Raw genomic sequence first — 26,744 nt, 5'->3', positions numbered from 1 at the left:
GCCTTAAGTGCATTACTTTTATGTTGCATAGTTTTGTCCATAATCATCCATTTAATGCACTGCAGACCCATGTTCTGGAGAACTGCCTGTTTGGAGGAATGATCTGCATATTCAGTGTGTTTAATGTGAACATCTCTAGTACTGCCTGTGTGTTTGTGAGTTAGATTTTGTATTGTGTGTCATTTTGTTTTCACTGTGCTTTAGTTTCACTACATCGTGAATGCGTTGATAGTTTTCCTTTTGCAGTGAGAGATATGGTGGGCAGTGGCCGGCACTAATGTGATAGTACGAATGCTTGCTGTATTTACCACATGGTTGTTTCATTTTGTCTGGCGCAGTAATGGCCGTTAGCAGCAGATGCTATTTGGCCTTAAGTGCAATAGTCTTATGTTGCATAGTTATGTTCATACTAATCCATTGAATGCACTGCACACCAATGTTCTGGACAAGTGCCTGTTTGAAGGAATGATCTGCATATTCAGTGGGTTTAATGTGAACGTCTCTAGTACTGACAGTATATTTATCAGTTAGATTGTATATTGTATGTTGCTTGTTTTCACTGTACTTTAGTGGGATTGCACATTGAATGTGTTGTGATGTATTTTATTTTGCTATGAGAGAGCTAATGGGCAGTTACCAGCCCCCAGCCTGTGTATTAGTACAAATATTTATTATGCTTATCACAGCATTTTATAAGGCTATAGTTTTCTGATGATTAACTCATGCCTGACTTTTTTATGAGAAACATGTCAGAACTAATAAACAATCACTCATGCTTTGGATCCATGAAATCATCTTTGTAATCTTTCAATTGTCTTCGAAATATTTCCACATCGGGCCCAAGAAACTCCAGAACGGGCTTGAAAAATTACTCTCGGAAGGAACCGAGAAAACCTGATGAACGAGGTAAAAAATACGCCGAGATCAGCTCCGACAAACCACAGAATGGGCTTGAAAAATTACTGTCAGGTAGAGCTACAAAACCTTGATAACGAGGTAAGAAAATACCCCGACATCAGTACCAACAAACTCGCGAATAGGCCTGAAAATAACTCCCAGGAATAGCCTAGAAAACTGGATGAAAGAGGTAAAAAAATACTCTCGCATCAGACCCAAGAAACTCGCGAATGGGCTTGAAAAATAACTCTCTGGAATAGCCGCTAGAACTTCGTGATGGCAGTAAAAATATACTCCCACTATCGTCCCTAAAAACCTTCCCACAGATAAAAAAATTACTCTCGTTTCTGCATACAAAAAACTTGGTCAGCATGGTAGTAAATTTTTACCTCGACTGGTACGTAGTAAAAAAAAACCCAGAAACGGGAATGCGATACAGGACGAGCGGTTTACTCCCGTTTCGCGTTATTTTTGTTTAGTGTGTGGCAAAAAAATGTCGTTTATATTTAATCAGGGCAAGGTGGAATTGAACGTTTGACCTACGTACTGAGCCAATCCTTCCAGATTATGTACACAAACAGATGCATGGGCGAACTACGCCGCGGGGCTGCAGAATGGTGCAGCGTGTTAAGTGGGAAGCGCGAAAGTGCAACCTTGCTGCACAACGCCTCTGACATGAGGCGTTTTGCTGGATGCAGTACGGTGTGCCGCTGAATTGCTTGAGTGGTAATCGCACTTATGCCGACATTCATCCTGAGATTGCGACTCGCGTATTTTTTCCTGTCTGCTTTATGGCTTAACAATGATTTCATATGTTCTGGGATGTGGTCGTAGGCACTTAAAGTAGTCCCTTCAACTGCGTTATCTTTCACACGATTCTTTTTTCCTGGCTGTGAAGAAGTGCAGCCAGGTATCAGAAGACTACGACTAAGGCGCAGCTCTCTGAATTGTGTTCCACGGAGAAAAATCCTCATTCCGACAGTAAAAGAAGCCTACGAGTGCATTTCTTTTCTAAATTCCCTCTGCCTGCCACATATCATTTTCGTATACCATTTCCATATTCCATTTCCATATTCTCAACGATAGTGCTAATGTGGCTGCGTGTCTTCCGCGGTCAATAGTTTACTACCTAATAACGAGTTTCATTAACAATTGCGTTCCGCCGCTCAACACGAGGTTGCAGGTTCGATTCATTAACCACCATGGCAGGCGCGCTTTGATGAGGTCGAAATACCAAAACAAGCATCTGTGTTCTTAGGTTTATGTGCGCCTGAGAGATTCACTGTTGGTGACCATTCATTCCGTACGCATCTCTGAGATGTCTTTTTTAACGCCATATTATCTCCCTGTGCAAGATTTTGAGATACGATCCCAATAAAACATTTTACGTTTACGCTTGTATTTTTTAGCATCATGCACTTATACGTCCCTTTTTACTCGGTTAACGTGATTTCTACGCATGGTAATTTGGGCTGGCTTCGTAAAGATCTCTATAACACTTAGCTTTCCGAATGTACGCGACACCGCCCACACGCACCAACCCGCTGCATAAAACTGTAACGTATCCAGCGAACATCGCATTGAATTGGGCTATCTCTGCATAAGGTGGTTTACAATATCGATGTCAATGAGAAAATCAGGCCCATTCTAAAGGCCCAATACGGGCACGCTTGCCGGCGTGCCAAAGCACGCACCTCGCAAGGAATGGCGGTTTGAATCTATGACACGCGCGCCAGCGTGCGCCCTGTCGCCTCATTGTTCCCGTCTTGCGGGTCATCGTTCCAGATATTTGTGGGGCGCCCAGAGCACCGATATTTTTCCAAAAAAGATATCTGTGCTCGCGCCGCACATCGATGCGTGCGATCTGTCCGGTACCATCAGCGCACGCGTGAGGCACGTGGGCGCGAGCTTTCACTCACCGGCAAGCGTACGTGTAGTTTGGCCTTAAGTCGCTTCCGAGTCGCTTCGCTTCCGATTGATTTAGTTAGGGCCCTTGCCCATTGGTATTCACCTACGGTGTCGTGAAGGTGCCATCAGAATTTCCAGCAGTGTAACACGCGAAAAGGTGAAATACGTGGTAATCGAGTTACGGTTTGAATATGTGTGACAAAGTAATGCTTCCGCACTGAAACTCGCAGCCTTTTTTGCTTGCTGTTTCAGTAGCTGTACTGATGTTCAGACAGCTGCACTGCCGCTGACTAGCGTGTCTACCTGTAATGTCGCTGGAAAGCTTCAGTCCATACGGAGATATACAGGCACATAATGGGGGCGGCAACAAGGGGCCATATAACGTAAAACTTTTCCAATATGTCTTTATTCCAATCTCCTGATGTCAAATTTGCGTACCCGCCGACGCAAGCACCGGGCGGTTACCTGCAGGGTTGTCTGAACGGACAAATCAAACGCTCTCCTCGTTCATAGGAGGTCCTTTTTGTTTGCTTGAAAAACGAATAACATTGCCTTCACTGAGCGGCTTGTCTTATCTAATTGGCTGACAAAAGGCGAAGAGCATGCTCAAGTGGAGAGGGATACAATAGGGCCGAGCCACTGCGCTGAAAGTCGATAACCGGATGAAGAAGGTGGTGCCGGCGTCTGCGATTGGTCCGCTTTCCCTTACTTAGCTTGTGGTGGCTGGTTGAAAATCGCGGTAGTATGTAAGGGAAGCTTAAGAATCACGCTAAAACGGATCCTCAGCAAAAAAGAGCTCAAAAAGGTTACACGGCCACGTAAGATGTTTTATTATACGGAAATAAAATCATGCTCTCTAGCAGGTGCGAGTAGCCAGCGCCTCAGCGATCGGTGGTAGGTATCTTTCATTCCTTGCGAAACGGGTCAGCCTGCGGCTATTCAGTAGAAAATTCAGTTTTCTTCGGCATATTAATGCATCTTTAACGCGTACCCGTTACCTTGACGCGGTGAGCTTTTGCAGTTTCGTGACGTCGCGTGACAGGCAGGGGAAGTGGGGATGGTCCAAAAACCGTTTTTGGACAATCGCGGGGGGCTGATTACAGAATTAGAATAGAAAAGCTTGGAATAGTTTTACTTATAGCGCCCCATATTAGAAAGTATTTTTTCCTTTACACTAAGTAGTGCCGTTTCAGTTGACTTCCTCTCCCGAAACCCAAACTGTTTTTCCTAAAGAATTTGTCTGGTGTCAAGAAACTTACATAGTCATTATTTTATCAAATATTGCAGTAGTTTAGAAAACAAAGGAATGACCGATAAGTCCTTCGGTTATTTATGTTATCGTAGGGGCCACTTTTATGCAAAACAACCGCTCTTGCAATTTTCATGCCACCTGGAAAAACACCTTGGTCTAAAGCATCATTACAAACATGTTGTAGTGGCGAGCTGTATATATCGGGAACAGCAATAATTGGTTCGGCCATAATTTCATCTGCTCCAGCCACCATGGTGTCGAATGAACGAATGTTTACTGCATGCCTTTAAGAATATAGAACTTACAACTGGAGAGGCAACCTATTGGTAATTTCATGCCTTCTCTCTTCTTTTTGAACCGATTCACCGGAGGATAAGAAATGTGCAATAAATTTGTCTGCCAAGGCAACACCACTGTATTCAACATTATTGAGTGTTAATGTGTTAGGAACATGACAAGTAGTCCTTCCCATAAGATCAATAAGACAATTCCACATTTTTAGGACAGTTTGAAACTGCGGCAAATTATTCATGTAGAATTCTTTCCCTGCTTTTTTTATATTAGCCCCTAACTTGTTTCTTAACTTTTTATATTCCTTAATTATGACTGGGTGTCTTAATCGGATGAATTTGTCAAAAAGTTTGTCACGTGGTACAATTCGTTTATACAACTACCTTGCTACCCATGGCTTTCGAGAGTTTTTGTAGTTTTTTTTTACTAACAATGTAAATGCACTATCATATTTGCTTCTACTAACTCAAGGAAGATATTGTATGCTATACTACGATTTTTCTCATTGTAAACATCACTCCATTTAATGCTTTCTATCCTGTTCTACCCTGTTCAAGCCAGCTGCTGACAAAACGGTCACAGTACACGTTAACCGAGTAAGCAACTCACGTTGCCTCAAGGTGACGTTCAAAGGCGACTGTCTTCCTTCACATGTGAAAGTTGGCCTCTTCGTCATGTCGTTCGAGCCTATATCCCGACACTTTTTCAATGTCACCATTGCCTAAGAACGGGCCACGTGATGCGCATGTGTAACAACAAGCCAACTTGCCCGCATTGCACTGAACCCCACACAGCAGAGTCTTGCAAAGCGACTACCCTGAGATACAGAAACTGCAGTGGAAATCGTGATGCTTCATCAAACGACGCCCACTAATCAAGAAGGAATAGATATCGTCATCATCATCATCATCATCATCAGCCTGGTTACGCCCACTGCGGGGCAAAGGCCTCTCCCATACTTCCCCAACAACCCCGGTCATGTACTAGTTGTGGTCATGTCATCCCTGCGAACTTCATAATCTCATCCGCCCACCTAACTTTCTGCCGCCTTCTGCTACGCTTCCCTTCCCATGGAATCCAGTCCGTAACCCTTAATGAATATCAGTTATCTTCCGTCCTCATTACATGTCCGGCCCATGACCATTTCTTTTTCTTGATTTCAACTAACATGTCATTACTTACGTTTGTTCCCTAACCCAATCTGCTCTTTTCTTATCCTTAACGTTACACCCATCATTCTTCGTTCCATATCTCGTTGCGTCTTCCCTAATTTACGTAGAACACTTTTCGTAAGCCTCCAGGTTTCTGTCCCGTAGGTAAGTACTGGCAAGACACAACTATTATACACATTTCTCTTGAGGGATAATGGCAACCTGCTGTTCATGATCTGAGATTACCTGCCGAACGCACCCCAGCCCATTCTTATTCTTCTGATTATTTCCGTCTCATGATCCGTATCCGCCGTCACTGCCTGTCCTAAGTAGATGTATTCCCTTACCACTTCCCGTACCTCGCTATCTATTGTAAATAGCTGTTTTCGTTAAAAAAGCAATTGTAATTGCTTTTCTAAAAATTAATCTGCAGAAAGCTTAGTTTTCTGCAGATTAATTTTTAGACCCACTCTTCTGCTTTGCCTCTCTGGGTCAGTGAGCACGCATTGCAATTGGTCCCCTGAGTTACTAAGCAAGGCAATATCATCAGCGAATGGCAAGTTACTAAGGTATTCTCCATTAACTTTTATCCCCAATTCTTCCCAATCTAGGTCTGTGAATGCCTCCTGTAAACACGCTGTGAATAACATTGGAGAGATCGTATCTCCCTGCCTGACGCCTTTCCTTATAGGGATTTTGTTGTTTTCCTTATGGAGGACTACGGTGGCTGTGGATCCGCTATAGATATCTTTCAGTATCTTTACATACCCTTCATCTACACCCTGATTCCGTAATGCCTCCATGACTGCTGAGGTTTCGACAGAATCAAACGCTTTCTCGTAATCAATGAAAGCTATATATAAGGGTTGGTTTTATTCCGCACATTTCTCTATCACCTGATTGATAGTGTGAATATGGTCCATTGTAGAGTAGCTTTTACGGAATCCTGCCTGGTCCTTTCCTTGACAGAAGTCTAAGGTGTTCCTTATTCTATTTGCGATTACCTTATTAAATAGTTTGTAGGCAACAGACAGTAAGCTGATCGATCTATCATTTTTCAAGTCTTTGGCGTCCAATTTCTTATGGATTAGGATTATGTTAGCGTTCTTCCAAAATTCCGGTCTGCTCGAGGTCATGAGGCATTGGGTATACAGGGTGGCCAGTTTCTCTAGAACAATCTGCCCACCATCCTTCAACAAATCTGCTGTTACCTGATGCTCCACAGCTGGCTTTCCCCTTTGCATATCTCCCAAGGCTTTCTTTACTTCTAGACAATTTTCTCTTCCATTATCGTCGTGGGTGCAACTGGTACTGTATAAATCTCTATAGAACTCCTCAGGCACTTGAACTATCTCATCCATATTAGTAATGATACTGCCGGCTTTGTCTTTTAACGCATACATCTAATTCTTGGATATTCCTAGTTTCTTCTTCACTGCTTTTAGGCTTCCGTGGTACCTGAGAGCATGCTCAATTCTATCCATGTTAAACTTCCTTATGTCAGCTATCTTATGCTTGCTGATTAACTTGGAAAGTTGCCAGTTCTATTCTAGCTGTAGGGTTAGAGGCATTCATACATTGGCGTTTCTTAATCAGATCTTTCGTCTCCTGCGATAGCTTACCGGTGTCCTGTCTAATGAAGTTACCGCCGACTTCAATTGCACACTTCTTAACGGTGCCCTAAGGTTGTCGCTCATTGCTTCAACGCTAAGACCCTCTTCCTGAGTTAAAGCCGCATACCTGTTCTGTAGCTTGATCCGGAATTCCTCTAGTTTCCCTCTTACCGCTAACTCATTGATCGGCTTCTTATGAACCTGTTTCTTCAGTTCCCTCCTCAATTCTAGGATAATTCGAGATCGTACGATCCTATGGTCACTGCAGCGCACCTTGCTGAGCACGTCCACATCTTGTATGATGCCAGGGTTAGCGCAGAGTATGAGGTCGATTTAATTTCTAGTCTCGCCGTTCGGGCTCCTCCACGTCCACTTTCGGCTATCCCGCTTGCGGAAGAAGGTGTTCATTATCTGCATATTATTCTGTTCCGCAAACTCTACTAATAACTCTCCCCTGCTATTCCTATTGCCTATGCCGTATTCCCCCACTGCCTTGTCTCCAACCTGCCCAAAGTCGCCCATTAGTATAGTGTATTTTGTTTTCAGTATCCATCGCCGATTCCACATCTTCATAAAAGCTTTCGACTTCCTGGTCATCATGACTGGATGTAGGGGCGTAGACCTGTACAACCTTTATTTTGTACCTCTTATTAAGTTTCACAAGACCTGCCACCCTCTCGTTAATGTTATTGAATTCCTATACGTTATCAGCTATATTCTTATTAATCAGGAATCCGACTCCTAGTTCTTGTCTCTCCGCTAAGCCACGCTAAGCCCCTCTATCCCGGAGGAGATTATCTTGAGACAAATTATGGTGGACGGCGTCTTACTGAAGGAAACGATAACGACTGTTAAACGATCAAAAAATTGCTGTTTTGCCTCCTGAGCGATCTTCTACGCCTCCACCACATCCGCCACCGCCAAGCACTCCACACCTACACGGTCAGACGAATACCGAGGCTCAGAGTAAAGAATCTGATATTGCTTTGACGGCATAAAGACAGGCACACGTCTCCGAGGAGCAACAGATTAGGCTAGCACCAAGCGCTGCTTCGACAGTAGAAAATGAAACTGCCCAAGATGTCCAGGTTGCTGTACTGAAGTCACTAGAGAGTGTTATTCGCTCACTCGTGAATAATGTACAGGCGCCATCCGCTAAATGCCCACTGCAAGCCCCGGATCCCCCGTGAAGAAGTACTCGTGGGCCTACAGTAAGAACAGTTAGTTATCGACGGGATAACATTATCACGGGAATGCCTAGCCAACAAGTTTAACTCCCATTTCCAGGTTTCTGCTGCGCAGTGTAGCGATGCTCCTGTAGGCCAATGTGAAGCATACAACAGATGTTCTGATATACCCACTATATTCCTGTACCCAACACGCCCAGCCGAGATAAGAGACATCATATGTACACTAAAGAATAACTGCGCATGCGGAGCGGACGAAATAGGTAGAAAGCCTATAAAAAGTTTCGCGCAAGTAATATGTTACCCGCTTTCGCGTATCTGCAACCTCGTCTTATCGACTGGCGAATATCCCGTGCTCATGGAAATTGCGAGAGTAGTGGCACTGCATAAGGGGGGTGCGCTAGGTAACCTCAATAATTTCAGACCCATCTCAGTCCTTCCTCTCTTTCCTAATATCCCTGAACGCATTTTAAATAAAAGAATAGTGGGGCACTTGACTAAAACAAAGCAATAGTGCCAGCACAATTTGGGTTTCAGAAACAAAAGTCTACTGAGCAAGCGCTTTTGCATGCGAAAGACCACTTAATTAAGAATTTTTAAACACACACTTACACTATTGGAGTGTTTTTGGATTTTCGAAATGCTTTTGACTCTACTAGTCACGATATTTTGCTCTGATAGTTACCCTGATATGGCATAAGAGGTGCAGCATATGCTTTAATTAAGAACTATCTCAGCTCCCGGAAGCAGTTTGCTTGCCTAAAAGATTCTGAGTCCCAACTTCTTGATTTAAACTGCGGTGTTCCTCAGGGCTCAATCCTAGGCCAAACTTTGTTTCTTCTCTATAATAATGATATTGTTAACATCCGAATCACACCGTGCATAACTTTGTATGCAGAGGACACCAGCGTTTTCTTCTCTGATCATAACGTTCAAGAAGCATTTAACACTGCCAATAGTTGGATGTGGGACCTCAACTGTTGGCTAAATTCAAATAGAATACAACTGAACTGCGCAAAAACAAAGTATCTCATATTTAGACCTAAAGCAAAGCAGCTGATGGGCCACTGCGGGTTAAAGTTTGGGAGGCGCATTATAGAAAATTCGAGGTGCGTAAAATTTTTAGGCGTATGGTTTAACGAAAACCTGTATTGGTCCATTCATGTTGAGACCATCAGAGCCGAGATTGGTAGAGCGGCGGAAATGATTAGCATGTTAAAGCATCTTATTCCAATGAATTTAAAGAAACAGCTATATTACACACTAATGCACTCGCGTCTACACTATTCTCGCTGGTCTGGGAACTACTACCAAAACTAAACTTATGTCACTATACAGGCTGCAAGAAAGAGCCGTAAGGGCAGTTTGTTTTTGACACAGAGCTGTTCTTCCTTGCTCCAGTTTATTTCTGTGAAATTCTAAGTTCATCCGCTGGTCCTGGTTCCCTGCTCGGTCGTGATGGAAGTGGACGACCCCGCACGTCTGCCGGCGACGGCGGCGTCAGCGGCGGCCGCCTCCAGGAAGCGGAACGGTCAGCAGAGCGACAGCGACAGTGAGGATACCCATGTCTACTCTCGCAGCAGTGAGGACACTTCCGATGATGACTTCCAGCTGGTGCAGAGCCGCAGAGCGAAGAGAAGAAACACCAGGACGTCCTCATCGTCAAGCACGCAAACAGTAAGACACACGCAAAGGCCGGACACCAATACCATCATATTTGTGCCCTTGCTTCCCACCGTCAACATGAAGCTACTCAACAGGCAACCTGTGTCGATGTCACTGGAAGCCCTGGTGCCAAATGAAATATCGGACATTCGAGTCAACACTCGGAAAAATCTACTGACGGTTGATGTCCAACATGCGGCTGCTCTGAACACTCTACGCAGTGTAACGAACATCGATGGCATTCAGGTGCGCTCTCACATCCCTCTGGGATCTGACGTAGTCAGTGGCGTTATCTACGACGTAGACGTCGCCATCCTTAATAACGACTTGCCGATTCTTATCAAGCCAGCCAATGATGAGGTCATTGTTGATGTTAAGCGGCTAGGCAGTTCACGCTGCGTGAAGATTGCATTCAAGGGTAAATATATACCCTCGCATGTTAAGGTGGGACACTTCAGACATGCAGTGCGGCCTTTCATTGCGAAACCTCTTCAGTGCCGCAAATGCATGAGACTGGGACACGTGAGCACCGTCTGCGAAAATCAAGCAGCATGCCCCCGTTGCGCCGAGCCCGACGCTGCAGATAAATGTGGCGCGACTGTGATGAAGTGTTCAAACTGCGGAGGGTCACACGAAGCTTCCTCGAGGAAATTCCCGCTTATTAGGAAGGAAATGGCTATCTTGAAAGAGATGGCGAGAGATCATTCATCTCATCGCGAAGCCGCCAAAAAAGTCAGGAAGCGACGTTCCCGTCGCCGGCGCCCCTCAAGGAAGGCCGTTGTCTCTGCGACGCGCATGCCACTTCCTACAACACCTCCTCCTCCTCTGCCGCCCGGGCCAGATACTGTCGAAAGGACCGCGAAGAACAAGGCAACTGAGAAGACCACACCTGCAGAATCTTGGCCGGCTCTACCGAAACGACAGCATCCACCGACAGAATCACAGCAAAATTTTGCTGGACAACCCCCGAAGTCTACTGTCCGTGATTTGTGCGACCAAGACAAGCAGGTGGCTGATATGCTGCAATCGCTAATTAATACAATGCGCATCATACTGAACAAGCTGCAAACCCCAGCAGCTCAAAGTGCTCTGAAAATACTGGATGCACCAAATCCAGTGCTTGCTAGCATAGTTTAAGCATCATGGCTCGACCAATAGTCCCCTTCCGCACTGAAGTTAAAGGTGCGTCGATCTTTCAGTGGAATGCTAGGGGTCTAAGGACCCGCATAGCAGACTTTCGCCAATTCATTTTTACACATCGCTTTCCCATACTGGTCATTTGCGAGCCAAATACGTCAACACCACTCAGACTGTCTGGTTACGAATCTTTCATCTCGTCCACATGCGGCGCGAGCACGAAAGTAATCATCTACATCCGCACGGACTTTACCTATGTCGCTAACGCGGTAGAGCCTCACGACGACAACCAATATGTCTGCCTGAATATCCAAAAGAAAGATGTGTCATTCACACTAATTGGAGCCTATATATCCCCAGCGGGTCACTTTGACGGTGAACGACTAAAGAAAATATTACTGATGAACAATGGCCCCTGGGTTATAACAGGTGACTTCAACGCGCATCACCAGCTATGGGGAAGCACTAAAATTGATTCCAAAGGCAGGAGTCTCGCCTCCTTTGCTGCCGACCATGATTTGTGCTGTGTGAATGACGGCAGCCCTACGTTTTTGCGAGGCACCACCTATAGTAGCTGCTTGGACTTAACTTTGGTGTCACGGTGCTTTGCCTCGAGCGTCGACTGGTTCACGGACATTGAAACACATGGAAGTGACAATATTCCAACCTACATAAAGATTAGAGGAGTTGAGCAACGCTCCTCTACTGTCTTGCGTACAGTTGATTGGACAAAGTTTAAGAAGGATATGGATGACGCATGTCGAGAAGGCCTTTCTCACACCATCGAAGGTGCAATCGCAGAGACATTGAAAACATCCATCTGCTCGCTCACAAGGTCAGCACGGCGAACAGACTTAGACATGGAACTGGAGAGGCTTCGTGCGGAACGCCGACGGGCGGAGAGGAGGTATCGGCGCACGAAGTCTGTCTTGGATCTGAGGGCTTCACGACGCATACAGAATAAAGTACAGCGTCGTATAGATAAACTAGATGACAAGCGATGGAAAACTTTCTGTCAGTCGCTTGATCCCAGAAAATCGCTCTCGCACATATGGAGAACTGTTAGCGGACTTCGCTCATCTCCGCATCAAAGGAAGCCCTTTGCTGCTCTGGCCCTATACCAACTCCGCTCGGAACTTCAAGTGGCTGAAGAGTTCTGTGCACGGGTTGCTGGGTCCGCGGCCACCATTACTGACGCAGCATTGAATGACATCCCTGAGGCACGTGTACCTGAAATGAACGTGCTCTTTTCACTCGAAGAGCTCGATGCTGCGTTGGCGACCTGCAGGCGTTCGTCGTCACCAGGACCTCATGGCATCACGTATGCTGCCCTATGCCACCTTGGACATGACGCACGTGATGAGCTGCTCAGCTACTACAATGAGTCTTGGCAGAAGGGCGCCGTTCCTAGACAATGGAAATCGAGCCGCTTGATCCCCATTCTGAAACCTGGATAGTCTCCGCTTGAGCTCTCATCATACCGTCCGATTAAGCTTTCGAGCTGTGTCGGTAAACTGATGGAAAGAATGATTCTTGCGCGCTTGGAATGGTACCTAGAGCGATTCAACATCTATCCGGACGCCATGACGGGCTTTCGTCGAGGTCGCTCGTCCATCGACAACGTCATTGACCTCGTACCCTGGGTCCAAAATCAAAAAAGCCTCAAGCGCCTATCAGTGGCACTTTTTCTAGATATTAAAGAAGCATACGACAACGTCGCCTATGAGGCCATACTGAACTCGCTTGAGGCTGTTGGAGTTGGTGGCCGGATGTATCAATGGATTCGGGACTATTTAACTGAGAGGTGCTTTTTCTTACAGACTGAGGACAGCCCAACTTCGGAACATTACATCTGGCATGGTGTGCCGCAGGGTGGAGTGTTGAGCCCCATTCTGTTCAACCTCGTCTTGGTAGGACTAGCGGAGTACCTACCGCGGTCAGTTCACGTCTCAATATACGCCGACGACATTTGCATCTGGGCTTCTGCAGTGACACGACCTCAGGTACGAGCCAGGCTCCAGCGGGCGGCAACCATGACGGCATCTTATCTACGAGAACAAGGCCTCAGCCTGTCTACTGAAAAGGGCGCATTGGTTGGCTTTACGCGCAAACAAATGTCATCGTATCCTGTTTCAATTAATGGTCAAGCGGTATCCTATTCTAAGACACATCGCTTTCTGGGTGTAATCATTGACCTCTCGTGGAGCCCTCACTGCGTCTGTCTAAAGAAGAAATTGGTTGCCATTGCTCAGGTCTTTGAGCTTCTCTGCGGCAAAAACTGTGGTACACCAGTCCGTTCTATGATGCAGCTCTACAGGGTACTGTTTCTCGGACTCCTACGTTAGAGTCTACCAGGGTTGTCAAATGCATGCAAGACGAACTTTCACGCCTTGGAGAGCATACAAGGTCAAGCCCTACGCACGTGTTTAGGGCTGTCTCGGTGCACGTCAACAGCAGCAACAATTGCCATCGCTGGGGACCATATGACCCAGACACACGTAGTTGTCGATTCTGTCAGAGCGCACATTCGCCCTCTGTCAAGGATCCCCGACCATCATTTGACCTCCCTACCAGCCGAAAGACCTCAAGCGACCTTTTCACGAGTGATTAGTGCTCATCAAGAGTGCATACCGTCATCTTTTACACCGGCGACAAAGCCTTCATCTTTCCTGTGGTGCCTACGCCAGCCTCAAGTGAATTTTGATATTCCTGGAATTACAAAAAAGTCCAATCATCCATCGCCGGCTCTGAAGCAACTTACGCTCCTATTACTACACCAGACGTATCATGACCGCATACATATATATACCGATGGTTCGACCTCGCGTGCCAGCTCAACTGCCGCATTCGTCGTTCCAGCCAAGAAGGTTACAGTTAAATTCAAGTTGTCGCACACGACTACATCGACATCAGCAGAACTTGCAGCTCTACATGCCGTTATGATGTACGTCACCAAAGAGCCCACAGAGAAATGGGTCGTATTTTGTGACTCTAAGGCAGCCCTTCACAGCATCAAGGCTGCATTACGTCACAGAGTATACGAGCAGATGATATCTGACATCAGGGAAGTACACCACCATGCTCTGGAAAGAGGGCACACAATTACATTTCAATGGATTCCTGCTCACTGTGGCATTGTCGGCAACAACCTAGCAGACAAGGCTGCCCGGTCTGCCCACGAAGATACCTAGACGCGTTCCATACCTTTGGCGAGGTCTGACGCTGCCAGGGAACTTCGCCTACATGCACGCAAAAAGTCGCAAGATCTCTGGAGTTCAGGTGCCTTCAACTGCCGATTATATAAACTGGACCCCATGCTACGGCTACAAGTGCCATCTAGCCTTTCCCGTGCTGAAGCAACCTTGCTGTACCGCTTGTGGTTGGGAGTAGCATTCACAAACTCATATTCCTTTCGTTTGGGAATGGCCGAGAGCCCGATGTGCGATTACTGTGGGTGCGAGGAGACCATCGAGCACCTATTGTGTACTTGCCCCCACTACGATGTACTACGCCTATCTCTGAAGGAAACTTTACACCGACAAGACTTACGACCTTTCACCGAGTCAAAGATACTCGGACCGTGGCCACACCCGTCACTGGCACGAAAAGCGAATCGTGCATTACTGCAATACTTGAGGAACACCGGTTTAAGAGGCCGTTTATAGTGTCCCTGTGCATAGTGTCCCTCCCACACGTACTTTGTGCTTACTCTCTCCCTTTCTTCTTCTTTCTATTCCCCTTTCCCCCACCCCCAGTGTAGGGTAGCAAACCGGATACTCTTCTGGTTGACCTCCCTACCTTTCCTGTCCTTGCTTTCTCTCTCTCTCTCTGACTGTTCTTGCACATACCAAACCGTGTTTTTATAAGCTTGGCATACTCCATATAGACCACCTGTTTTTGCATAAACTATTGCTCGAGGCGATCTGTCCCCATCAAGCTGCTCACATACAGTTTATTCAGGCCTTCGCCACCGAAGAAACTCCGTATAATCTCAAACATCACCCAATCTCCATACCGCTTACTCGCACGAACTACACGAAACAGGCATTACCCTTTCAAATATTGGCGTTACTAAACAATTATCCCCCAATCCTTGAACAATTGCTAACCTTGAAATCAAGTTTGAGGTTCAAGAAATCTGTTAAAAGATATTTTCTTCACTGTTTTATTCTATAACTTCCTTATCTACCTCAATGTTATTGTTTTGTTTTCCTTTTCTAACATGTTCTGATTAAGATTCGAGTCCTTTATTGTTTTCATATGTTATCACATATTTGGAAAATTGTGCCTCCTGTTGTGCTGTTTGCTGGAGAGTTTCAACATGCTCTGCGTACTGCAGCATTTGTCAGACAAGAATACTGCCTTTTGCTGCCGCACCTGAGACAGCTGTATGTTTCAATCAACAAATAAATGAAATGAAATGAAAGATGGCTTGCCAACCACAACAACTGCGACCATTCCGGGAGCAAGTCAAGTGCGCTTCCATAATTGAATGGAACGCCAGAGGTCTGCAGTCACGGATGTCAGAATTTCGGCAGTCTGTTTTTGAGAACAAGTTCCTAATTATAATTATTTGCAAACCTCATTTTTCAAAGACTGTCTTCTTAGGAAAGTTTTTTTTTTCTTCATCATGTGTTGAATGTAGTCAAGCTGTAAACATACGTAAAGAGCTCGCATATGCTCACCAAATAGCGCAGCCTCACGACGACAATCAATACGTCTGTCTTCGTGCACAGAAGGTGAAGGTTTCATTCATCAAAGTGAACCATAGCTTAACATCGCTGGGGATTTTTGTGCGAAGGTTGCAGGTGACGCGGTTCTACTGATTGACCTATCGCTACATGACGTCCCTGTGGCGAGAGAGTAATGTATGGAAGGGCATTTCACTGTGAAAAAACTACAAGCAGCTTTTGCTACGTGCACGCAGTCTGCATCACCCGGTCCCAACGGGGTGACCTACGCTGCCCTAAGTCGCCTAGGTTAAACAGCGCGATGCTGTCTTCTGCATATATTCCACATTTGGAGGACGCCTAAGCTTCGCCTTTAAGAGTGGAACCCGATAGCATTTAAACACCCCTGACTGCTTTTCAGTATGCAGCGATGGCGTAGTGGTAGAGCATCCGCCTCGCGTGCTAGAGAACCGTGGTTCAAATCCCGGTGCCACGCAATTTCCTATCGCATTAAAAAATAGATCTGCGTGTTGACAAAGTTGCGTAAACACGCCTCCAGAGCGGCCTGATCCTGGTGACGAGAACCGGTAATGCACTCCCTCACCAGAGCATGATTGGCCACCCTGGTGCAGTACTTGGCCACAACCTCCTATATGAATACAACTATAAACCCCGGCCATCAGACCCCAGCTGCTGCGAAGCAACTGCCTACGGCGGCGGTCGGACCTGTGACACAGTAGAGAGTGCTGAGAACCTCTGGGTCTGAACAGGCTGCCATTGAAATATAAACCTGGCAACATTTAACGCTAGAACATTCTCTAGTGAGGCGAGTCTAGCAGTCCTATTGGAGGAATCCATCATCATCGCCAGCCCAACTACGCCCACTGCAGGGCAAACGCCTCTCCCATACTTCTCCAACTACCCCGGTCATGCACTAAATACGGCAAGGTTGTCCCTGCAAACTTCTTAATCTCATCCACCCGCCTAACTTTCTGCCGCCCTCTGCTATGCTTCCCTCCAGTCCGTAACCTTATTGACCATCGGCAGTCTTTCCTCCTCAATACATGTCTTGCCCATATCCATTTATTTTTCTTGATTTCAACTCAGATGTCACTAACTCGCGTTGGGTCCCCCACCCAATCTGCTCTCTTCTTATCCCCCCTTAATGTTACACCGATCATTCTTTCCATATTTCGTTGCTTCGTCCTCAATTTAAGTAGAACCCTTTTCGTAAGCCTGCAGGTTTCTGCCCCGTAGGTGAGTACTGGTAAGACACAGCTGTTATACACTATTCTATTCGGGGGTAATGGCAACCTGCTGCTCATCATTTGAGAATGCCTGCCAAACGCACCCCAGCCCATTCATATTCTTCTGATTATTTAAGTCTCATGATCCGGATCCACGGTCACTACCTGCCCTCAGTAGATGTATTCCCTTACTACTTCCAGTGCCTCGCTACCTATCGTAAGCTGTTCAGTGAGGTTAGGAGTTCAAATGAAGCATATACGGTGATAAAAAGCGGGCACGTCCTGTGCCAACGGAGCTTAGCAGAGAGACGAGAACTAGGACTCGTATTCCTGATTAATAAGTATATAGCTGGTCACATACCGGAACTCTATAGCACCAAAGAGCGTTGCAGGTCTAGTTGTGAAATTTAACAAGAGGTACAAATTGAAGGTCGTACAGGTCTACTCGCCTCCATCCAGTCATGATGACCAGCAAGTCGAAAGCTTCTATGAAGACGTGGAATCGGATTTGGGTAAAGTCGAAGCAAAAGATACTATGCTGATGAGTGACTTCAATGCCAGGGTACAAAAGAAGCAGCCTGGAGAGAAATCAACGGAAGAATATGGCACAGGTTATAGGAGTAGCAGGGGAGAGTTATTAGTAGGGTTTGCATTTGTATTAGTAGAACGGAATAAATGCAGATAATGAATACCTTGTTCCGCAAGTGGGACAACCGGAAGTGGACGTGGAGGAGCCCGAATGGTGAGACTTGAAATGAAATAGGCATCATACTATGCGCTAACCCTGGCATCATACAAGATGTGGACGTACTCGCCAAGGTGTGCTGCAGTGACCATAGGACCGTACGATCTCGAATTATCCTAGAATTGAGGAGGGAACTGAAGAAACAGGTTCATAAGAAGCCGATCAATGGGTTAGCGGTAAGAGGGAAACTAGAGGAATTCCGGATCAAGCTACAGAACAGGTATACGGCTTTAACTCAGGAAGATGGTCTTAGCGTTGAAGCAATGAGCGACAACCTTATGGGCACCATTAAGAAGTGTGCAATTGAAGTCGGCGGTAACTTCGTTAGACAGGACACCGGTAAGCTATCGCAGGAGACGAAAGATCTGATTAAGAAACGCCAATGTATGAATGCCTCTGACCCTACAGCTAGAATAGAACTGGCAACTTTCCAAGTTAATCAGCAAGCATAAGATAGCTGACATAAGGAAGTTTAACATGGATAGAATTGAGCATGCTCTCAGGAACCACGGAAGCCTAAAAGCAGTGAAGAAGAAACTAGGAATATGCAAGAATGAGATGCATGCTTTAAGCGACAAAGCCGGAAATATCATTACTAGTATGGCTGAGATAGCTCAAGTGACTAAAGAATTCTATAGATATTTATACAGCACCAGTTGCACCCACGGTGATAATCCAAGGAGGAATAGTCTAGAGATATTGGACATCCCACAAGTAACACTGGAAGAAGTAAAGAAAGCCTTGGGAACTATGCAAAGGGGGAAGCCAGCTAGGGAAGATCAGGCTACAGCAGATTTGTTGAAGGATGGTGCGAACACTGTTCTAGAAAATTTGGCCACCTTGTATACGCAATGTGTCATGGCCTCGAGCGTACCGGAATCTTGGAAGAACGTCAACATAATCTTAATCCAAGAAAGCGGACGCCAAAGGCTTGAAAAATTAGAGACCGATCAGCTTACTGTCTGTTGCCTACAAGGTATGTAGTAAGGTAATCGCAATTAGAATCATCAAGGCCTTAGACTACTCTCAACTGAAGGACCAGGCAGGCTTTCGTAAAGGCTGCTGAACAATAGACCATATTCACACTATCAATCACGTGATAGAGAAATGTGCGGAATGTAACCAACCTTTATATATGGCTTTCATTGATTACGACAAAGCATTTTATTCAGCCGAAACATCAGCAGTCGTGCATGCATTAGAGAATCAGGGTGTAGACAAGCCGTATGTAAATATATTGAAAAACATTTACGGCGGCTCTACAGCCACCGTAATCCTCCATAAAGAATGCAACAAAATCCCAATATAGAAGGCCGTCAGGCAGGGAGATACGATCTCTCCAATGATATTCACAGCGTGCTTACAGGAGTTATTCAGAGAGCGTGGATTGTGACGAATTGGGGATAAGGGTTAGTGGAGAATACCTCAGTAACTTGCGATTCGCTGATGGTATTGCCGTGCTTAGAAACTCAGGGGCCAATTTCAATGCATGCTCACAGACCTGGACAGTCAAAGCAGAAGGGTCGGTTTAAAAATCAATTTGCCGAAAAGTAAAGTAATGTTTAACAGTCTCGGAAGAGAACAGCAGTTTAGCATAGATAGCGAAGCACTGGAAGTGGTAAGGGAATACATCTGCTTAGGACAGGCAGTTACTTCTCAGTCTCAAGTAACAGGCAGTGACTTGGCAGACATTCTCAGATCATGAACAGCAGGTGGCCATTATCCCTTAAGAGAAAAGTGTATAACAGCTGTGGCTTACCAGTACTCAACTACGGGGCAGAAACATAGAGGCTTATGAAAACGAATCTACTAAATGTTAAGGGGGGATTAGAAGATAGCAGATTGGGTGAGGGAACAAACGCTAGTTAATGACATCTTAGTTGAAATCATGAAAAAGAAGTGTGCATGGGACGGGCATGTAATGAGGAGGGAAGGCAACCTATGGTGGTTAAGGGTTGCGGACCGGATTCCAAGAGAAAGGAAGCGAAGCGGGGGCGGCAGACAATTGGGTGGGCGGATTAGATTAAGGACTCTGCAGGGACGATGTGGCCACAGTTAGCATATGACTAGAATAGTTGAATAAGTATGGGAGAGGCCTTTGCTCTGCAGTGGGCGTAGCAAGGCTGATGATGATGACTGCTTTCCATGCTTCCAAGCAACTGCAGCTGATGTAACTGTAACGCTCACCCAGCAGCGAGCGCTATGCATGCAGGCAAGCTTTCTGGTAGAAGCACGGCCTGTTGCGTGGGTTGATCTGCTGTTATTGTTTCGCTCATTTCATAGTTTAGCCTGAAAAGATACAGCATACAAGATATGCGCTGTCGGTGTTTTTTCCTCCATTACATTTTCTTGTGTGGTGCCATTTTGAAAATTCCGAGGAATAACTTTGTAAAGATTGAAGGACATGGCACGAACAACTTTCATGATAGAAGAGTCTCAAGTATGCATGGTTCGGAATGATTTTAGCGAAAAGCCTGACGCGGCACCGGGGACGCCGACGCCAGATTTTCTGCGATACGGGGCCCTAAACGCTATCGCACTAATAAATCTTGGCATGACGGCATAGTTCCTGACGATACGAAGTACAGTCGGTTGGTACCTTTATTGAATCCTGGAGTCTCAGCTCGAGCTTACATGATACTAACCGATTGCACTTGCGCGGTACGTCGGTCAAGCCATGGAGAGGATCTTGCTTACATGTATGGAATGGTACCTAGAATACTATAACACGTACCTTGATGTTCTGGCTGGTTTTCGACGTGGACGGTCTTTAATTGGCAGCGTCAGTGATCGTATGACTTCCGTGCAGCAACAAAAAGCTATGAACTGTGTCTCTGCGGCACTATTCTTAGACGAAAGAGGTGCCTACGACAACGTAACCCATGAAGTCATTCTCCAAGCTCTTCAGGTTGCAGAACTTGGAGGCCACACCTTATGATAGATTAGAAGCTATCTCTCAAAGGAATCAGCGGGGTTTTTTTTCTTACAGAAGATGCCCCGACAAATAGATATGTATTGTTACGATGGTGAGCAGGTCCTGCGATGGTCAGCACGTCCAAAGTTCCGTGAGATCAATCTCATCGCTGACTACCACCCTTGCGATGTCGGGGGTCCGGGCAGACGACGAAGTTTCCATCGATGGGTGCCGTACTAGGTGCCGGGAGAAAGGGTTCCAAGCAACGTTTAAGAGAATGGAGAAAAGGGAATACATTCAAAAAGGTACATGGTTTAGATTACAAAACGGCTCCCACTATCGGAGCAGACTATGGTAGCGTTTTTGCATATCCGAATCGCACTGTTTCCGAGCGTTCTCCCTCTCTGTCTGGCTCCGCGTTTTATGCCTGCGTCGTCATTGTTCATGGTTCCACCAATCCGATGTCAGGAGACAGATGGAGTCAGGAGACGTCAGGAGACGGCGTCGGTGAGCTGGTTGCCCCTTTCGGTGAGCTCGGTCGGAAACGCACGCACATGACTGGACACAAACAGGGAAAGTAGGGAAAATGCGTGGTCATGCCAGTTTGTGCGGCTGACAGGTGACAAGAAGCGTAGCCTTGCAGGGACTTTCACTCCGGCGAGGACAGGACAGTTTGGGCTGCTGACAGGTGTGAAGAATCGTAGTATGAGGCGTGACAACTGCTTGTCGTTGGCGCGACATGCCCCATTTAACGGCCGCCGGGCACAACAGTGTGCAGCTGCAGGACCTACTAAACACTAACCCGATTAAATTTTGTTCGTCTGGTTTACTACGTCACACGATAGCTACTTCTGTGGGGATTAACAATGTTTCGACTAATGAAACAGTTCATATATCAAATGCGTTTAATAAGCATTTCCAGTCCGTTTTCACTCGTGACAACAACGTCATCCAACCAGACACTATTGCTCGTAATAACATGTCCATCAATGACATTAACGTTACTGAAGAAGAGTCTTGAATTTAATTTTGAAACTTGTTATTTCAAAAATCTGCTGGCCCAGACGGCATTCCGAACTTATTCTTGGTACAGTACTTATTATGGACCCGTCATTACCTTACTGTCATATTTCACAAGTCCCTGGCATCTTCTACAGTACCCTAATCGTGGAAAATGGCTCAAGTTCTTCTTTTATTCAAGGCCGGTGACAAATATATATCTAATTATAAACCGATTTTTAACCTCTGATTCGTGTAAAATGTTAGAGCACATTATTTACAAACACATTATGGAATACCTTGAGTCACATAAATTAATACCTAATGTCCAGCAGGCTCCAGACGTGAATTCAGCACATCAACACAGCTAAGTAAAATTACTCATGACATTTGTATTAACGTCGATGCGGGCAACCGAATCGACGCAATCTTCATTCACTTTTCAAAAGCATTCGACAATGTGATTCATTCGGAATTGATGTATGAACTTGAAGCCATCCTTAATGATCCCCTCCCTCTTAGCTGGATATCTACTTTTCTGTCCCATCAATCTCAATTTGCGTACTTTAACATAGCTAATTCTAGGATAGCAGAGGTACCCTCGGGAGTGTCACAAGGTTCAGTGTTGGCACTGTTGCTTTTCTTGATATTTAGAAATGATTCGCCTCCACACATAACCTCACATTTCCGTTTGTATGCTGATGGCTACGTATTTTATAATAATATTTCCGGTCTTTATGAACATTTCAGCTTCAAAAATCGCTTTCTGATTTTAGCTCTTGGTGCACTACCTGGCAAATAACAAACAATATCCGTAAAGCTGTCGCTGTGACTCATTGATAAAACCACGCCTTCTGTTTTTTCTTACAAAATTGGTAATTGCCCCATTCAGAGCGTCAGTGAATACAATTACCTTGGTCATATTTTAACACCCAGTATGTCTTGGTCCAAAGGCATAGATTTAATAACTTCGGAGGCACTGGAAGAGCTAGGCTATCTGCTCCGCACATTGACTAAGACACCAAGGGATGCTAAACTACTGATGTACAAATCTCTAATCCGGCCTTTACTCGAATATTATTCTCCTGTCTGGAATCCGCACAAGCAATGCGACATTACTGAAACGAGGCCATCCAAAAGAAAGCGCCTCGCTTCACGCAGGTTCGACACATATTTTTCGCCTTCCACAGCGCTTCCATCCCTAGGCTGGCAACCGCTCTCAGATCGCCGACTGATAGAATCACTCGTTTCTGCATTGCGTTATTAACTCATCTTGCCTGATTTAACCAGATAATTATCTGACTCCTGCTAAACCATCCGATACTAGAAGTTACCATCTGAACATAGCGCCTTATTTCGCCCTTACAGACACTGTTTCTTCACCTTGTTATTGAATATTGGAATTCTTTCCCTGGTAATACTCGTTCTCTGCCTTTAAACTTATATTTACCGACCAATGAATAGATACTTATTTTGATTGAGTCAGTATTGTTCCTATTGTCATTCTTATTTCTCGTTGTTCTGCTTTTCATACCCACTCCTGCAATAGCCCAATAGGGCTGCACTATGTACAAATATATAAATATATTTCCAGTCGTGGTGTCCCACAAGGCTGAATGTTGAGCCCGACACTTTCCAATCTCGTTCTAATGGGGCTCACCGAAACCCTACCATGGACGACTAATGTCTCGCTCTACGCCGGTTATATTTGCACCTAAGCGTTCGTCATGACACACGTCCGTAAGTGCGCGCCATGATACAGAAAGCGCCAACCCTGACAACGACATACCTTCGCCGACAAGGTCTGACAATGTCTACATGAAAATGCGCACTAGTGGCATTTACACAAAAACCGGTGTCTTTCTACCCGTTGTGCATCGATGGCTAGTCAACTGCGCACAAGAAAACTCACAGGTTCTGAGGCGTTAGTATGGATCGTGACCTCCCCTGGAGTACCCATATCTCTTACGTGAAGAAAAAACTCGTTTGTCTTGAAAATATGTTTAAATTCATAGCTGGAAAACCGTGAGGATTATCCCTGCGCTCCATGTTACAGCTATACGTGGAACATTTTCTCGGAATTATTCGATAGAGTCTACCAGCCTTGTCCAGCACATGCGAGACTAATCTCCTTGCACAACAGAGCATACAAGCCCAACCACTTCAGACATGTCTTGGCCTCCCGAGATGTTATTCGACAGCGGAAACTATTGTCAGTGTACAGGAGCATTTTATCACCGCTCATATCGTCGTTCCGACGCTAAGAGCACACATCCGACATCTTTCCCAGCTACCGTCCCTCCCTTTAGCCGGCTTGCAAGCGGCTAAATTGCGCTTACAAGTGACCACAGGCTACATACTGTAGTATTGTGACGAGACACCACGAGTCTATACATCTGGCTTCAAGCCTGCAAACCGCCCAACATCGCCATTGTGGTGTCTACGGCAAATTCACATGTGCTTTTCAGTTCATGGGATTGCTAAGAAGGTAGACTTTTCGCCGCTGGCCTTGAGACAGTTGTCTCTGCTTCTCCTACATGAGTCATATTTTGAGTGCATAGACATTTAGAACAACGGCTTCACCAATTCCAACAGTTCTACCAGAGCAGCAATTCTTCCATCCACCGTCGTCTCTTTGGAATTTAAATACTCCAACAATACCACGTTGACAGCAGCAGAACTTCCGCCTCTTCAAGCTGCACTCAATAGCGTGCTCCAGCAGCGCCAAATTGTTGGGCCATTTTTGCAATTCGTAGGCAGCCCTACAAACTCTGCAGTTTGCCCTACGTCATGGGTTACACGAGAAGCTACTGTATAAAACAAAGCACGCTCATAACCACGCTCAAGACAGGACACGACATTGTATTTCAGTGGTTGCCGAGCCGCTGCGAAATTATCGGCAAGGACCGCGCAGATGAAGCCCCTCCCAAGGATGGATGCTGCGCGGCAGCTCAACCTGTTGCTCACCACATCACACTTCTACAATGAAATTTACCGGGTTTCACCAACTCACGCTTGCACTCAATCGCTCCTAAATTGCTACTTCGCCTGCCATCTGGACTCCCGCCGAGAGACGAATTTACTGTGCCGTGTGTGGTTTGGCCTCGCGTTTACAAATTCTTATTCATTGCTAATAGGAGCGACAAACAATTTGGTCCATTTGGCGTGCAATTTTTGCGGGGACGATGATACTCTAGAGCACCTCCTGTTTTATTGCCCATCCTTTGATGCTCAACGACGTGCTCTACAAGCTAAACATGCCTGTTATATAATATAGTGTTCTCGAAAGAAAAGCTTTGGGGACCATGGCCTATGCATTCTTGCAAGCGAATGGACACGGAAACCATTCTGCGCGTCTTGAAGGCTACATGAGTATACGAGCGCTCGCGACAGTGGACCCTCCTCTGTGACTGACTGCGAATGACTGACTCTTTTATTTTCTTATTTCTCCTTTTTATCTGTTCTTCCCCTTTCCCCTCCCCAAATGTAGGGTAGCCAACCAGCCACGTTTTTGGCTAACCTCTCTGCCTTTCCCTTTTCGTTTCTCTCTCTCTATCTATCTCGCTGGCAATGGTTGTAAGCGCCTAATGTTTGGCTCCCATGTTTAGATGGACGAACGCTACAGTCAGTGAATCGTTTAATTATACTCAACCAACGACGAGAAATAAGTGCGTAACCCTGTGGGGAGCTGCTTAGGCGGAACATTTTGTTAGAAAGGGCATGTAGCCAGAACGTTCCTGAGACGTTTTTCGGTTGAGTCGGCATCTCACCGGGAGACCCAAAATGTCCCATCGGATTTCCAGTAAATCAGTGCTTTGTTGGGAAGCTTAGCATGTAAATTTTGTAATGCGGGAATAAAGTTCACTTGGGTATTTTTCTAAGGTAATTTCTGCAATATAGTGCCCATAGACAATCACCAGGGCGCCCATGCTGTTTCATGTACCCGAATGCGGCGGCATTATCGATGCAGCCTACTCGATAAGTTTTTCTATTTGAAACGGGGAATACATCACTAAAATGATGTATTTCTCTCTCATCAATATATAATTTCACAATATTAAGAAAATCCTTACCCCATCAACACGTCACATTTTATATGGGCCCACTTATATCCCCTCATTTCTTGGTTTCTTTATTTGCCCCGGTGTGTGAATTGAGTTTTCGTTATGCGACTTCCTTGTCGGCAAAATCATTGACTAATCTAAGGATCAATGAATGGCTTTCAGCTTTAGAATCAATGAATATAGGCTGATGACCCGCCGCGGTGGCTTAGCGGCTATGGTGTTCCGCTACTAAGCACGAGGTAGCGAAATGAAATCCCGGTCTCGATGACCGCATTTCGGGGGGGGGGGGGGGGGCAAAATGCAAAAACGCCCATGGTGCCATGCCTTGGGGGCACATTAAAGACACGTAGTCAAAATTGTTTCGGAATCCCCTACTACGGCGTGCCTCATAATCAAATCATGGTTTTAACACGTAGAACCCCAGCATTCATTCATTTAGTGTGGGGCTGGTATACTATATCTACTGGCTTGTAAGGCCATTCTCCGCGCCACGTAATCGCAGTTACTAGCTGACACACCTGTTCGTGGAACTCTCCGTAGCTGAGCGAGACGTTCTCAGCAGGGAAGTGCAGGGCCGTTCGATCGGCCCACTTCTCGACCGCTTCAGCGGCGGCTTGTCCCAGCGTGGTCTGCCGCAGCGGGGGGTGTGATGCGCCGGCGAGGTGGCTGCACGCCCGAACAGCGAGCCGCTGTGGGAGCGCCGTCAGAAATCCCATCGCTGCACGCTCCTTGTTTCCAAGCAGCACGGCCAAAACTGAAGGCAGAACTCGCCAAGACTACGCTCTCAAGCGGCCCGCGATAGGGAACTCGAAAGCGATAAGGATAAGCTTTGTTGTCTGTGTCGACACCCTGAAGGATAAGCGTGGTTGAGACACTGCGCGTTGAGACACTGCGACACCCTGAACACGAAAGAACTTGCTGACTGTCAGCCAGCAGAAGATGCGCTTGTTGCTCAATTTGTTTTAAGCTTGTTATGCTTTGTAAAACAGTAGTGAGAACATCAC

At 45.9% G+C, this 26,744-nt stretch overlaps 1 protein-coding gene across 2 annotated transcripts in view; it reads right to left on the bottom strand.

The window, feature by feature from the left end:
* The window catches only part of LOC135906571 (medium-chain acyl-CoA ligase ACSF2, mitochondrial-like), a 467,079-nt gene extending 440,586 nt beyond the window's left edge, over positions 1-26,493 (bottom strand). For both annotated transcript variants that reach the window (XM_065438015.1, XM_065438016.1), the window contains exon 1: positions 26,259-26,493. In XM_065438015.1, the coding sequence (XP_065294087.1) occupies positions 26,259-26,456 (198 nt within the window). In that variant the 5' untranslated portion in view covers positions 26,457-26,493. The remainder of the gene's footprint in view (positions 1-26,258) is intronic.
* Positions 26,494-26,744: the final 251 nt, after the last annotated feature.

This window comes from Dermacentor albipictus, chromosome 5 (assembly GCF_038994185.2).
Source record: "Dermacentor albipictus isolate Rhodes 1998 colony chromosome 5, USDA_Dalb.pri_finalv2, whole genome shotgun sequence".
NCBI lineage: Eukaryota > Metazoa > Arthropoda > Arachnida > Ixodida > Ixodidae > Dermacentor > Dermacentor albipictus.
The sequence above is the reverse complement of the archived record's forward strand: the minus strand, read 5'-3'. Positions and strand labels throughout refer to the sequence as shown.